At 39.6% G+C, this 16639-nt stretch overlaps 2 protein-coding genes across 3 annotated transcripts; both read right to left on the bottom strand.

Annotated features, from left to right (window-relative positions):
* Positions 1-343: 343 nt before the first annotated feature.
* On the bottom strand, positions 344-2384 carry LOC121509528 (tripartite motif-containing protein 16-like). 2 transcript variants are annotated; one of them, XM_041786968.1, is made up of 2 exons: positions 939-2384; positions 344-814 (listed from the first exon to the last, which is right to left on the bottom strand). In XM_041786968.1, exons 1-2 carry the CDS (start codon positions 2317-2319, stop codon positions 750-752), a joined length of 1446 nt encoding a protein of 481 aa, XP_041642902.1. In that variant the 5' UTR covers positions 2320-2384; the 3' UTR covers positions 344-749. The 2 variants fall into 2 exon arrangements, with proteins under 2 accessions (XP_041642902.1, XP_041642901.1); XM_041786967.1 differs by having other exon boundaries at positions 344-2384.
* Positions 2385-14512: 12128 nt separating this feature from the next.
* Positions 14513-16111, bottom strand: LOC121509535 (tripartite motif-containing protein 16-like). The gene has a single exon (XM_041786974.1). It carries the CDS (start codon positions 16109-16111, stop codon positions 14513-14515), a length of 1599 nt encoding a protein of 532 aa, XP_041642908.1.
* Between the last annotated feature and the right edge of the window lie 528 nt (positions 16112-16639).

A 16639-nucleotide genomic window follows, 5' to 3' on the forward strand; every position in this document is an offset into this window, starting at 1 on the left:
GTGAATAAATAAAGATTTTTGTAAACATTTGAATTCAGTGCAGCTTTCCAGAAAACCCTACGGTGTTTGGAGGTTGTTTACAAAAAGAAAAACAGTTTTAAAGGCCATTATTTTCAGCCACCTTAGGTCTAATGAAGTTAACCATTATTTAACCCTGAGTGTTTCATAGCAGGAGTGTCCAACTAGGATATAAAGATCTTTTTACAAGGTAGTCCTGACTGAGACAGCAGCAGAAGACATTAAAACAACAGACTGTAACTGATTTTTATAAATTTTGTTTTATTTGTTTATTTTCAAAATTTTGAAGAATTTTGACATATACAAACTGATAATCAAGCAAGAAAAGTTACAATAAAAAAAAAACAAACTACCAAAAAATCAAATGTTTCTTGGTTGAATTTGTTTCCCTAAATGATAAAAAGAGTCTTGCATAGGTTCAGTGATAGTTTATCTGAATCAAGCCAACTCTTAAGTTTCTTTATTTCATCTCCAATGATATCCAAAGGTTTTAATCATTTGTCACTGCAATGAAGAACAAGTTTGTGAGTAAGAACGGTTGGTGAATGAGGTCCAACCAGCTCTCAGCAACAAACTCAAGCTGAAGGATTCAAACACAGAAGTTAACCCACTTTTCCTTTAAATGACTTCTTTCTACGTCAGCTTACACAGCTCAGCAGTACCACCAATACCAACCCAAAGTCCAGCATGTAGAGGCTGAGTGAATGTGGTGTGGACTCTGTGGAGGAGAGTCATGGTTGCAGAGATGCTGTAGAAGGACAGAATACCTGCTCTGTGATCCAGGTACACTCCCACTCTGGAGGACAGAGGACCAGAGAGAGGAGTCTGAACACTGTTGTACCAAAAGTTATAGCCACTGTAATCAGAATGTAACGCCCAAGATTTGTCATTGTATCCAAATCCACATTCATTCCCGAAACCTGTTCTGCTGATATTCTTGTATGCGACTGCTACAAAAACTCCTCCTCTCCACTCCACCTCCCAGTAACAACGTCCAGTCAGACTCTCTCGACTCAGGACCTGAAAACAATCATTGAATCTGTCTGGGTGACTAGGATAAGACTGTGGTTTACTCATCAGTGTTGCTTCTCTGTTCCCATCAGATAATAACAAATATCTGTTTGCTGTGTTTGGATCCAGTGTGATGTCACATGAATATCTGATGAACTCCTCTCTGGTCTTGGGCTCTGGTTGTGGCAGTAAAACATCCACTTCAGTCACTGTGAGTGAGATGTTTGTCCATGTCTCTGTCAGGATGTCCTGTAGTTTATCTCTGACTGCTGACACAGCTGCTGTCACGTCTTCAAAGTACCTCAGAGGACGGATATGGATGCTGGATGAGCGTGATGGTTGTCTGAGTGCTGACAGTGAGGGGTAGTCGTGTAGAAACTGGTTGTGATCCTGTGTTTGTGACAGTGTCTGCAGCTCGCCATCTTTCCTCTTCAGCTCAGCGATCTCCTGCCTCAGCTTCTCCTCCAGCTCTTTGACCTGACTCACTTGGCTTTCCTGCTGAGATCGGACCTGCTGGGCCACATCCGAGCGTTGTTTCTTCATGAGACAGATCAGCTGGGTGAAGATCTCCTGGCTGTCCTCCACTGCTTTATCAGCGGAGCGATTGATGGCCTCTGCTTCCTGTTGAAGCAGCTTCACATCTTTCTCTGTGTCCTGGATTCTCTTCTGGATGTTTTGTCGACTCACCTCCAGCTCTCTCTGCCTCTCGGCCCTCTCTGCTGCAGCTGAGACTGTGTCGTGGCCTTTATGCTCATCCACAGAGCAAAGATAACAGATAGACTGCTGATCAGTGCGACAGAACATTTTCATCACCTCATCATGACGAGAGCAGACGTTCTCCTGAAGCCTCTTGGACGGCTCCACCAGCTTGTGTTTCTTTAAAGGAGCTACTTCAAAATGAGGCTGAAGGTGATTCTGACAGTAAGAGGCCAGACATTGCAGACAGGACTTCTGGGCTTTCAGTTTCCTCCCGCTGCAGAAATCACAGGCCACATCTTCAGCTCCAGCATAGCAGTGATCAGCAGGAGCAGCTTGGAGTCCGCTCTTCTTCAGCTCCTCCACTAAAACTGCTAACATGGTGTTTCTCAGCAGGACAGGCCTCAGTGTGAAGGTCTGCCTGCACTGAGGGCAGCTGTAGAGTTTCTTCTCATCCTCTGTATCCCAGTAGCTTTGAAGACACTTCATACAATAGCTGTGTCCACAGGGAACAGTCACCGGATCCTTCAGTAGATCCAGACAGATGGAACAAGAGAAGGTTTCCTGATCCAGCTTAGCTCCTTTCTGCGCCATTTCACCTCTCAGAGACAACGACCGTCTGTTTGACTTCCTGAGAAATGAAACTATATTGAGCTCGGACCAATACAGCATGTGTTTGTGCTGTGAATGTCAGCTCCTGTTGGTCACACCCATCTTCAAACTGTAGATCTGATGGGGAGAGAACGATAAAATGCTGAGTCAGAGAGGAGCTGGCTGTAACAGATAGGGGGAAGAGGTAATAAAGCTCTGCTTCATTCCTGGAAGAGGAGCCTCAGTGTAGTGTGAACTTTGTTTCCCTTTTAACAACAACACCTAAGTTGAATGCTTCTTTACATCTGAAAATATTTGAAGTTTAAATTCTACAGCTGAAGAATTTTTCCACTTATCTTCAAAATTCATACAAAAGAAAAAAAAATGTTCATACACACGTGGAAAAATTGTTGGTACCCCTCTGTTAATGAAAGAAAAACCCACAATAGTCACAGAAATAACTTGAATCTGACAAAAGTGCTAATAAAAAAAAATCAATGAAAATTAACCACTGAAAATCAGACATTCCTTTTGAACTGTGGTTCAGCAGAATTATTTAAAAAAACAAACTCATGAAACAGGCCTGGACAAAAATGATGGTACCCCTAGAAAAGATTGAAAATAATGTCACCATAGGGACATGTTCAACCAAGGTGTGTCCTCTAATTAGCATCACAGGTGTCTACAAACTTGTAATCAGTCAGTGGGCCTATTTAAAGGGTGACAAGTAGTCACTGTGCTGTTTGGTGACATGGTGTGTACCACACTAAATATGGACCAGAGGAAGCGAAGGAGAGAGTTGTCTCATGAGATTAGAAAGAATATTATAGACAAGCATGTTAAAGGTAAAGGCAATAAGACCATCTCCTAGCAGCTTGATGTTCCTGTGACAACAGTTGCACATATTATTCAGAAATTTAAGATCCACGGGACTGTAGCCAACACCCCTGGACGTGGCCGCAGGAGGAAAATTGATGACAAATCGAAGGATAATCGACGGATAATACGAATGGTAACAAAAGAGCCCAGAACAACCTCCAAAGACATTAAAGGTGAACTCCAAGGTCAAGGTACATCAGTGTCAGATCGCACCATCCATCATTGTTTGAGCCAAAGTGGACTTAATGGGAGACGACCAAGGAGGACACCACTGTTGAAAACAAATCATAAAAAAGCAAGACTGGAATTTGCCAAACTGCATGTTGACAAGCCACAAAGCTTCTGGGAGAATGTCCTATGGACAGATGAGACAAAACTGGAACTTTTTGGCAAGGCACATCAGCTCTATGTTCACAGACACAAAAATGAAGCATACCAAGAAAAGAACACTGTCCCTACTGTGAAACATGGAGGAGGCTCTTATATTCTGGGGCTGCTTTGCTGCATCTGGCACAGGGTGTCTTGAATCTGTGCAGGGTACAGTGAAATCTCAAGACTATCAAGGTATTCTAGAGAGAAATGTGCTGCCCAGTGTCAGAAAGCTTGGTCTCAGTCGCAGGTCATGGGTCTTGCAACAGGATAATGACCCAAAACACACAGCTCAAAACACCCAAGAATGGCTAAGAGCAAAACATTGGACTATTCTGAAGTGGCCTTCTATGAGCCCTGATCTAAATCCTACTGAACATCTGTGGAAGGAGCTGAAACATGCTGTCTGGAGAAGGCACCTTTCAAACCTGAGACAACTGGAGCAGTTTGCTGGTGGGCCAAAATACCTGCTGAGAGGTGCAGAAGTCTCATTGAAAGTTACAGAAATCGTTTGATTACAGTGATTGCCTCAAAAGGTTGTGCAACAAAATATCAAGTTAACGGTACCATCATTTTTGTCCAGACCTGTTTCACGAGTTTGTTTTTTAAAATAATTCTGTTGAACCACAATTCAAAAGTAATGTCTGATTTTCATTGGTTAATTTTCTTTCTTTTTTTTTTTTAAGATTTATTTTTGGGCATTTTTGTGCCTTTATTAGATAGAGGAGGACAGTGGAGAAAGTTGAAACAGGGTCAAGAGTGGGGGAGAGACATGTGGTAAAGGGCCTCAGGCCGGATTCAAACCCAGGCCACCCGCGTACATGGGGAACGCCTTTAACCACTAGGCCACCTGCTCCCCTTCATTGGTTAATTTTCATTGATCTTTTTTTTATTATCACTTTTGTCAGATTCAAGTTATTTCTGTGACCATTGTTGGTTTTTCTTTCATTAACAGAGGGGTACCAACAATTTTGTCCACATGTGTATTGAGCTCCTGTATCACCTCAGATATTTTAAGTTTTCAAAGGCACATTAATCCTTCATTTCCAAAGTTGTTTTTATCTGTTTTGTTACAGTGGCTCTCGTGAGTGATAGGACGTGTAAAACCCCAATTCCTTGAAAGTTGGCATGTTATATAAAATGTGAATAAAAACAGGATACAGTGTTGTTCAAATCCTTTTTAATTTCTTTCAATTAAATACAGCACAGGGACAAGAAATGTTTTGTTCAGGTTCAGGTTTGTACCCATAGGTAGATTTGTTTTGCAGTCAGTGAGATTACAACATCCATTTTAAAAACATATCACAGGACAGAAGCAACGAGAAACAGGCAGGGAAAATGAAGGTTATTCAAAACATAACAACCCACCCCCACCCTTTTTCTAAAAAGTTAAACAACATGCCAGAAGCAAAGGTAAAACATTTAAGTGTTCAAGGTTCCATCAATAAAGCAGAAATAGGCATAAAAGAGGGTGAAGTACCATCCATTAAAATCAAATTATAAACTCAGAAAGTCAAAAGATCTCAAATAAGCCAGGGTAAAAACCAAGTTCAAGATTCAAATGTAGAAATACATATATAAGTGCATGAACAACTAAATACATGTGTGCAAAATAAGGCTACAACTTGTTCAGCTCAGCAATAGCAGCAGGAACAAAGCTGTTTTATAACGCTTTGTTCTGCACCTTGGGACTAAAAACCTCCATCCAGAGGGGAAAAGCTGAAAATCACTGCAATCATTTAAGGCAGAGTCAGCTATCCTCTGCTTAGAATACTGGGATGCTGGATAGAGCCGAGGCTCACCAATCAGATGACTTGACCATTTCACTACCTGACTCAAGGAATTTTTATCTTTCAGAGAAGTGTGACCAAACCAAGACACCAAGGAAAAAGACCAGATTGATTCAACAAAAGCACGATAGAACATGGTCATTAGTGTTTGGTCAATGTGAAAGTGCAACAGTTTCCTCAAACAATACGCTGGTGAGCCTTTTACACACCGCTTCACAGTTAGCTTCAAAGTTCAGTTTTGAGTCAGTGATCGTCCCAAGGTATTTATATGACTGCACACACTCAATGGTCTGACCTTTGACCTCTGACCTTTATTGTTCAAACTGATTTATTTATTGATGGAAATATACACACACTTTCTGAATCAGAAGTAATCGCGTCTTGACATGGTATGAACAAAAGTACCAATATTTACCAGAGTTTCAGCTAGACATTTTTGTCTCTGGTCAAAATAACCGACAGTTTTCCAGAATTACAGCCATTTAAAACAACTACCAGACATTTGCTTTAACATCAGTTTCTGCATTTAACAGCAGCAAAACACATAAATATGGATCTCTTCAAGTCTGCACTAAAATGGGACCAGGGACACATTTTTATTTCCTCACTGAGATTAAACTCTGTTTTCCAAGAGTGTTCTAGTAAAGATTTCCCTGCGTCGTTTCCAGTAGTGCTGAATTCCCTCAGAGTTAGGATTGGTTTGACGTCATTTGCGTAATCTTGTGAATATTTACACACCTTAATTAGCCATGTGCTTGCTGCATGTGTAGATAAACAACCCCAGCACTGCACACGGAGTAGGTGTAGTCAGATTACTTTGAGTTTATATTAAAGGATTCTTGCAACATCTCTTCTAGGTAACAATATATAACATGTAAGTGTTCAGTGTTTACTTATCTGGTCATTGGCATATTTTCTGATGGACATTTTAAACTGGTAATATTTTTATCTGCCTGACATCTGACCTTGAAACCGGCCAAAGACTTGGCAAATGTCGGTTAACGGAAACTCTGGTTTAGAATTATTGTTCTTGATAGCAAAGTTTTCTTTCCTTTTCTTTTTTTTTTTTCTTTTTTTTGTCCTTTATCTCAAGGAAGCAAAAATAATTTTGGTATTTACAAGACAGAAAGCTCACACTCAAGGGCTGAGCCATAGTGTGTGTGTGGGGGTGTGGGTGTGTGGGTGTGTGTGTGTGTTTCTGTGTGTTAGTTTGTATGTCCTTGCAGCAGCAGCATTCTGTCTGCCAGGATACTATCATGCTTACGTTGGCGGCACGTCATCTGGTGAACCAGGTGTTTACTCACCTTTATCATTAAGTTGTTGGCTGTAAAAGTAACGAGTGATTTTAAGTTATCTGTAATTGTAACGGTGTTAATGACTCTAAAAAGACATAGAGATGAGTCAATTCAATTTCTACCCCTTAGCCCTTATCTTAGCCCTTTCCCTGGGTTTTGTACATTCACGTCAGGTAATGGGGTGTCCTAATTCTTTTTTGAATTGAGGGCTAAGGGTAAGGGTGTCAGAAAAAAAATTGATACACCGAAATATCACAATTTTTCATAGAGTGATCCTGTATTTAAATTTTAAAACACAACATTGACATTTTATTAATTAATAATTTACTATTTTGGTGTAGTAGTTTTGTGGTGTAATTTCACCCCCCAACTGCTAGTTGGCAGCAGGTATTTGATTCTTCCCTCTTATTCTCTGTTTAGACAACGAGATCACGTGAGCCTTCAGGTCTGAGTGAGCCGGTCCCTCATGCCTACTCAGCAGAGCGCCTTCTGCTGCATTCATAGCAGATATGTGGACTTATTTTGGATTCCAAAACATTTCAGACAGAACAAACTTCCACGCCAGAGTGAAATAGTCAGACAACACGATGAATCTGAGAGCTAGACATCACACTCTAAGAAATGACATGTTGATTTTACTTAACTAAGTTATGTCAACCGGTTCCACAAAACTGTGTTGTTTAAAATGGAAAAGAAAAACACAATTAATGTGAACAACACATATTAAGTAAATCTAACTTAATTATCTTACTTTAAAGCTACATGATATTACTACATTGCATAACCACAACAACATTATGTTGGATTTACTGACACTACATTAAGTCAACTTAATATGATTGACTTAAAACTTAACACAAATGAACATTATTAATGTGGTAGGTTTGTGTTAATGTAATACCTTAGTTGTACTGGTTAAATCACAAAGTTAAATTAATACAATTTAAGTTGCAGAGCTGCATGGTGGAGCACTGGTTAGTGCTGCTGCCTCATAGCAAGAAGGTCACCAGTTTGAATCCTGGTTCAGGCAAGCTGGACCTTTCTGTGTGGGGTTTGCATGTTCTCCCCATGCATGCTTGGGTTCTCTCCGGGTACTCCAGCTTCCTCCCACAGTCCAAAAATATGCTCATCAGGTTAATTGGGGAGTCTAAATTGCCTGTAGGTGTGAGTGTGCACGTGAGAGGTTGTCTGTCTCTGTGTGTCGGCCCTGTGATTGACTGGCAACCAGTCCAGGGTGTACCCTGCCTCTCACCCGAAGACAGCTGGGATAGGCTCCAGCCACCCACGACCCTGAACAGGATAAGTGGAAGAAGAGGAATGAATGAATGAGTTTAAGTTGCTTAATTTCACTTTAGCCTTTATTATACTGGAAACATTAGTGGGGCTATTACAAATAACACATGTGTATAACTGCCTATGTGTATACATACACATTCACAGAAACTGAAAATGTCCTTATGAAATAAAAATAGAGTATCGATGTTTAATGTTACTCTTAACCACACATCTGATTAAATCCCCTCTTGTTGAACCATCTAAATTTTATAGATAACTTAAACATTTGGTTCACGATAAACTGGTCAAAAATGTCAAAAGCTGTACTGTGTAATACAGGCAGCACTGCTGAGGTACAAATGAAATGTAACTCCTCAAGCAACCCACCAATTGCTGAACATGGCACATGTGAGAAAACCTCTAATTTTAAAAGAAATAAGAAATAAAAAGAAAGAAATAACACAATTACAGACCAACAAAAAGAAAATGTCTTCAAACTTAACAGTTGTGTCCAGCATCAGTCCACAGTCCAAAAGCACTCAGTTTTTCCCGAGTAAGAATCAACAGAAATACAAGTCCAGATCTTATCCATAGTCTTGATGGCAATTTACTCATGCAGTTTGTTTTTGAGGGCCTACACCTTAGTGGAGAGCTTGTTCCCATCCAATCCCATCACCACTTTTTGAAGAAACTCAAAAGTGTATCGCAAGTCATTGGGATAGCTCAAGTTTAAACAATAGATCAGGCCAAACACGGTTGCACAGCCATTTGCTACATCTCTCAGGTCTTGCAGCACTGTACATCCTTCAACGCTGATGCCAACATCCGCAGATGTATCTGTTCCCTCTGCTCCTTTTCGTTGCACAGCGTAGACACCCAAAACCACTTTCTCCATTTCTCCCTCTATACCAGCATCAACATCCTCAAAATGGAAGAAATAAACAGTATTAATTCCACATATACGTATTATTAATGCTTTTTTCCCATCTATTTTTGCAAGTGTCTTTAAAGTATAAAACTGGTAATTGTGTTTTTGTTGTCACGAAATCTTATATAAAAAAAAAAAAAAAAAAGCCAAGATGAACAATGAATCTACATGATCCTATTTAGGAAGCACTTGTTTGAGCTACAGAGCTCTGTCATACCATGGTTTGTGGAAGCAGCTTCAAAAACTAGTAATTAAGGAATATACACAAGTTTCATGGTTGTTTTTTTTTTTTTTTTACAGGAGTGATTTTTATCATTAGCCTGCAGTGTCTTTTTTAATTTCTATACTTGTGATCATATAGCCTTTATTTAGACAGAAATAAAAAAAAATGGAGGAGATACAAAAATGTAAAAAAGAAAAAAAAAGCTACATCAAAAGCTATGGTTGATCAACAGTTTCATAACAAGGTTGTCAGGATCGTCATTTAGTTAGATGCATAATGCTTTCAGTATGCATTCCCGTCTTACTTCAGTGTTTGGATTCTGTAGGAGACAAAACAGATTTTTTTACCAACCGTTTTAAAAATAGCTAATGGTTTAGATTGAGCAATTTTTAATATTTAAGTGACATAAACAGAGGATCTAGAATAATGAAATATAATTAGAAATTGTGTTAATGATGCTCATGAGTTCATTCTAATGTACTACATTTGAGTATAATATGGCTCTTAAGCATATTTGAACTTGATTCAAATTAAAAGACCTAATAAGAGGGAAAGAGGTTAAACAGTAACACCAAACACCTTATTTATGTTAACAGTTACACTTTTTAATGTTTTTTTTTTTTTACCAATTACATATAACAGATTTAGATTAAGATTTTTTGGGCCTACATTTACGCCTCTGGCTTCGTATCTATCGAGTGAAACACAAAGCAAACAAAACACAACAAACAAAAACCTCTTTCATGGAAATGAGGCACATGAAAATTATGCGTTTTGTATTACTCATTATCATTAAATTCATTAGATTTTACAATATGATATGAAATTTCAAATGTGAATTTTAATTTAAAAACTGCTCGAGTCCACCAGAGCTCCCCCTGATTTTTGTTCAATATTTAAGTTGAAAAAAAATGATTGAAGGGATGCAGTATGAACTGGCAGAAAAGAAAATAATCTGGCTATTTAAGAATTCAAGCAGTAACAACATCTTCACAAATCACAAATACATTTCAGTGTCACACCCCAAACTCATTTATTTGGACAAAATGCCACAAGAAAACATTTTCATTCCCAATATTGTAACCTTCTGGGAGAGAAATGATATAAAAACAAAGATGTTTAACACAAAGCAACACCACCACCCGATAGGGATAAGAAAACAGCTCGATAACTGCATGTGTATGCACTATATGTACAACATGAAAGCACATAACAAAAATGAACCAGCTCAGGACAGCCTATCTCATCCCTTGATAATGGAGGGTGCTAAGAGTGATGTGCCAACAGCCAGTCATCTAACAGACAGTCCCGCCTGTGACGCATCACAGCAGTGACGCATCAATTTAACGAAAAGCAGATCGAGCAGGACAGTAAGTTGTGCACCACTTAAAAACGCCCAGTGAATTAAGAAAAAACACAAACAAACCGTGTTAAAACCAGATCGTATTCAACTTGACAACAACAAACCGACATAATGAGCGCAGCCAGGCCAGGAGTCAACAGGTTTGAGGTTTTACAGCACAAACAAGTATGAGGAGAGGCTCATTAATGGATTGGGAAGCGCAGGAACTCCTCAGTCTTGCGACCCCAGCATAGACTGTGTATATAATATAGGTGTCGTGCAAGGTGCCGGACAGAACACGCAGCCAGTCAACACACAACGGAGCGGAGCCGACCGGAGACGCATCTGGTGTATTCCCGCCGTCATAAGATTTTATAAAATCGCCAGCAGGCAACTATTGCCTCTGCCACTGAAACAACACAAACTTACACTGCTTGCCCTGCATGTTCCAAGCTGATGCCATTCAGCACCAATGTGAACTAAATGGAATATAGTGCTAGTATTTCTAGCTTTTGCCTGCTATGTATTGTCCTTGGTCAAAAAAAACTGAAAACACTAATAGTCGGTTCACACAATGTACAGTTTTGCACAGTATTATTTAGAAAAACGTTTGTACTTACCAATTTTTTCAAGGACAGTGGTTTCCCCCGATCACATGACATGCAAGTGGCGATGGTTGCTCCGTAGTTACTGCGCATATCTGAGAATGCATCATAGTAGAGTTCGTTTGAATCTCCTGTGTTTTGTAGCCTTGAAATCTCTTACTATTACGTTACTCCAATGAAACCTTGTCAACTTTTCTGTAAAAACTGTAAAAACACTGGCCGGTCACGTCACGCCCTCCTCACAACACAGTGCATCAGTCCTGAAAGCTGGACATGAGGATCAGTCTTCCTCCACAAGCACCTTGTTATTACATGAAGACATACAAGCTGATGTATAGTGAAATATAAAAGATTTCAGTACATTTACGCTATGATGATTTATTTATCGCCTTTTTTAATCCTGAAAGAATTTATTACAACAAATGGGACCATTTGGTCCTTGAGAGAAAATGACGACTTCTCCAGGATGTAGATATCCTGTAGAATATCCATCCATTCTTGGATTGTGGGTTTGTCAGGTTTGAACCATTTTCTAGTTTTTTTGCTTGCCGACAGAAATATTGGCAGCTGCTTTTTATCTGTTAAAGACCAATAATCAGATGAAATGTCTCCCAAATACAAAGCTTCACACTTACAAGGATTTTTGTCTGTAAATATGTTGTTTAAATGTTCACACAGTTGCTCCCAGAATGGTTTGATCAGTGGACAACTCCAGAAAATATGACAGTGATTTGTGTTGTTTGTCCCACAGAGTCTCCAGCAGGTGTCTCCACTGCCCTGGTGTCTTTTCTGGGCAGGAGTTAAAAATATCTAACAACATTTTTCCAGCAGAAATCCCTCCATTTGTTGGAGCTTGTGGTCATCCATTCTAGTTTGTTGATTTTTATCCCAGCTAATTAAAATAAACAGATTTCCTTCTTTCTCTCTGATTTCTTATTTGGTCTGTATCACCCTGCTTAGACAGTAGAATGCCATTGTAGAATCTGGAAATAACTTTAGTACATGAACCTGATTTCAGCACAGACACAAACACATGGAAGAATCCTTTTTCCCAAGTTTCTCTTAAATTTTGATTCGAAACATTTCTAACCTGCAGATATCTGTAGAAGTCGTCCTTTTCCAAACCATGAGACCTCTGAAGTTCCTCAAAACTCTGCAGCACCCCCTTCTGGATAAATGTGTAATAGGTGGTTCATCCCTTTGAGATCCATCTTTTGAATCTCCCATCATTCCTGTTTGGTTTCAAAGCTGAGTCAAAGACACACCACCTGACTATTTTAATCTGATTACCTAATCCACATGTTTTAACTCTCTTTCTCCATGAATATAAAGTTGTGTGTAACATTGAGTGGTGTGGTACCATCAACTGATCCTGTCATTCTTTATCCATTAACACAGATATTATAGGTACTCCTTCCACTGATGGACCTTCTGGATCTTTCCATCCTGCTTTATATGACGCAGACAGATTAATGGTCTTGTATGCTGGGAAGACCCAGTCCATGAGCAGGGTGTGACTCCCCTCATTCAGGCTTTTTAGCAGTGAGACGGAGGATTTTAATCTGTGCCTGCTGACATTTCTTTGATTTTTGCTTAAATGTGTCACTACTGTTGGGACTCAAAAGTAGCTAAATTTACTTTCTTTTACACATTTTTTTTATGTTTACTACAGTCATAAACAGCACAACACTTTGGTACACATCCCACCCCCACCTGGAGTTATTATTTGTTAGACATACAGTGCTTAGCAAATTCATTAGACCACCCTAACCCTAACCAAAGTAAGGTTGATGCCACAGCTGCCCTAAATTAACAGCATTGGTAATTATCAAAATCATTTTTTATGTTTCTGCAATGGTTAATACACCCAAATGATATTTTTAATGCTAAAATAGAATTATTATTGTTGTCCATGAATTTATAAATTTACTGATTTACAAAAAAACTGATAAAATAGTAAAGCACATTATTATTTCTTGATTAATATGTCAAATTATAGTTATTTACTTGCATTCCTGAACAGAAAAATGAGTTTGAGTGGTTGAATGTTCCCAGAGAAGCCCAGTGAGCCAGCTCAAATTTGGGTGAAATCAGTCATAAATCCCTCATTCCTGTTCAAAATGGTGAAACATGGAGAGCTCACTGAAATTGAAAGAGTCAGCATAAAAGCACTTCATGATGCTGGATGGTCTCTGAGACAAATATGACAGGTGGTTTAATAAATTTGTTAAGCACTGTAATACACATTATAGAGGGCAGATGGGCAAAGATTTTTGCAAATGTTTGAATTCAGTGCAGCTTTCCAGAAAACCCTACGGTGTTTACAGGCCATTATTTTCAGCCACCTTAGGTCTAATGAAGTTAACCATTATTTAACCCAGAGTGTTTCATAGCAGGAGTGTCCAACTGGGCTATAAAGATCTTTTTACAAGGTAGTCCTGACTGAGAAAGCAGCAGAAGACATTAGAACAACAGACTGTAAACAATTCTTGAAATTTAGTTTTATTTATTTGTTTGTTTTAAACATTTTGAAGAAATTGAAAATATACAGAATGATAATCAAGCAAAGAATATTTACAATAATTAAAAAAAAACAAAAGAAAAATCAAATGTTTCTTCATTGATTGATTTCCCTGAATCAGTGGTTCCCAAGCTTTTTACCTGGAGTCCCCTCTACTTATATCTAAGAAAACCTGAGCCCCCAAAGACCCAAGAATAAAATAGTGATCAATAACATTTAAAAATCATCATCAATTTCAATTGCTTTATAAACAAAACCCATTTATCATTTTGTCACTGTAATAAAGTAAATCTGTATCATAAGCACATAGAAATAGTGTCAGTATAAAGAACATTCACATATATTAATTTACTAAATGAAGCGTAATGGTCCCAGCACTGAACCTGTAGCAGTTCTGAATGAACTTGATTGATATGAACATATTGAATTATGGTCTAAGTAAGCATGAGCCAAGTGAGTGCTACTGCTCTTATTCCATATTTCTGAAGTTTTATTATTAATAATTGATGACCTATTGTGTCAGATTCATGCAGCATCTTCCTTGTTTTAAGTGTCTGATGTTATTTCCTCTACAAATTCCATGAGAGCCACTGAAGATGTCGTGTTATTTCTAAATCTGTTTGCTTGGCCATTCAGTAGATTGTGTTTGGTAATAAAGTCATCTGGTCTTGAGTAAGATATGATTGAAATAAAGGTCACATCAGTCAGCCAATCATTTGTGTTTAACTGTGAAATATTAGAAAGTACAAACCTATATGAGCAATGACAGTTGTATGGTTTAAAACACTCAGATCTTTTTTTTTCATTTGTAGCATAAATGAGCCTGAAGTGAGTTAGAAGAACAAGTTTGTGAGTAAGAACGGTTGGTGAATGAGGTCCAATCAGCTCTCAGCAACAAACATGAAGAAAAATCAAGCTGAAGGATTCAAACACAGAAGTGAACCCACTTTTCATTTAAATGACTTCTGTCTACTTCAGCTTACACATCTCAGCTGTGCCAAAAACATAAAGTCCAGCATGTAGAGGCTGAGTGAATGTGGTGTGGACTCTGTGGAGGAGAGTCATGGTTTCAGAGATGCTGTAAAAGGACAGAATACCTGCTCTGTGATCCAGGTACACTCCCACTCTGGAGGATGGAGGACCAGAGACAGGAGTCTGGACGTTGTTGTACCAAAAGATATAACCACTGTCATCACAATCTAATGCCCAAGATTTGTCATTGAATCCCAATTCACATTCCTTCCCATTCCCTGTTCTGCTGATTTTCTTGTATGTGACTGCTACAAGAACTATTTCGCTCCTCTCCACCTCCCAGTAACAACGTCCAGTCAGACTCTCTCGACTCAGGACCTGAAACCATGTAGTGAATCTGTCTGGGTGACTAGGATAAGACTGTGGTTGAAACATCCATCTAACTTTTCTGTTCCCATCAGATAATAACAGACGTCTGTTTGCTGTGTTTGGATCCAGTGTGATGTCACATGAATATCTGATGAACTCCTCTCTGGTCTTGGGCTCTGGTTGTGGCAGTAAAACATCCACTTCAGTCACTGTGAGTGAGATGTTTGTCCATGTCTGTGTCAGGACGTCCTGTAGTTTATCTCTGACTGCTGACACAGCCACTGTCACATCTTCAAAGTACCTCAGAGGACGGATATGGATGCTGGATGAGTGTGTAGGTTGTCTGAGTGCTGACAGTGAGGGGTAGTCGTGTAGAAACTGGTTGTGATCCTGTGTTTGTGACAGCGTCTGCAGCTCACCGTCTTTCCTCTTCAGCTCAGCAATCTCCTGCCTCAGCTTCTCCTCCAGCTCTTTGACTCGACTCACTTGGCTTTCCTGCTGGGATCGGACCTGCTGGGCCACATCCGAGCGTCGTTCCTCCATGAGACGGATCAGCTGGGTGAAGATCTCCTGGCTGTCTTCCACTGCTTTATCAGCGGAGCGATTGATGGCCTCTGCTTCCTGTTGAAGCAGCTTCACATCTTTCTCTCTGTCCTGGATTCTCTGCTGGATGTTTTGTCGAGTCACCTGCAGCTCTCTCTGCCTCTCGGCCCTCTCTGTTGCAGCTGAGACCGTGTCATGACGTTTGTTCTCATCATGACGAGAGCAGACGTTCTCCTGGAGCTTCTTGGACGGCTCCACCAGCTTGTGTTTCTTTAAATGAGCTGCTTGAAAATGAGGCTGAAGGTGATTCTGACAGTAAGAGGCCAGACATTGCAGACAGGACTTCTGGGCTCTCAGTTTCCTCCCGGTGCAGACGTCACAGGCCACATCTTCAGCTCCAGCATAGCAGTGATCAGCAGGAGCATCTTGGAGTCCGCTCTTCTTCAGCTCCTCCACTAAAACTGCTAACATGGTGTTTTTCTGCAGGACAGGCCTCGGTGTGAGGATCTGCCTGCACTGAGGGCAGCTGTAGAGTTTCTTCTCATCCTCTGTATCCCAGTGGCTTTGAAGACACTTCATGCAGTAGCTGTGTCCACAGGAAACAGCCACCGGATCCTTCAGTAGATCCAGACAGATGGAACAAGAAAATGTTTCCTTTTCCAGCTGAATTCCTTTCTGCGCCATTTTACCTCTCAGAGACAACGACCGTCTGAGTTATTCTGCTGTGAACGTCAGCTCCTGTTGGTCACACCCATCTTCAAAATGTAGATCTGATGGGGAGAGAATGAGGAAATGTTAAGTCAGAGAGGAGCTGGCTGTAAAAATAAAAGGCTGGGTGAAGAAATGAAGCTCTGCTTCATTCCATGAAGAGGTGCGAAGTTGTAACTTTATTTCCTTTTTAACAACAAATCCTCAGTCCAATGCTGCTAAAAATTCTGAAAAAATTAAAGGTTTAAATTCTACAACGTTAGAATCTTGCACTTAATCTTTAAAATTCATTTTAAAAACGTTTACATTGAGCTCCTGCATCACCTCAGATATTTTAAGTTTTCAAAGGCACATAAATCCTTCATTTCCATCGTTGTTTTTATCATATATGTTGGTGGCACAACATCTGGTACCAGGTGTTTACTAACCTTTATCATTGAGTTGTTGGCATAAAAGTAATGAATGATTTAATTTCTCTGTAATTGTAACGGCGTTAATGACTCT

This window comes from Cheilinus undulatus, linkage group 5 (assembly GCF_018320785.1).
Source record: "Cheilinus undulatus linkage group 5, ASM1832078v1, whole genome shotgun sequence".
NCBI lineage: Eukaryota > Metazoa > Chordata > Actinopteri > Labriformes > Labridae > Cheilinus > Cheilinus undulatus.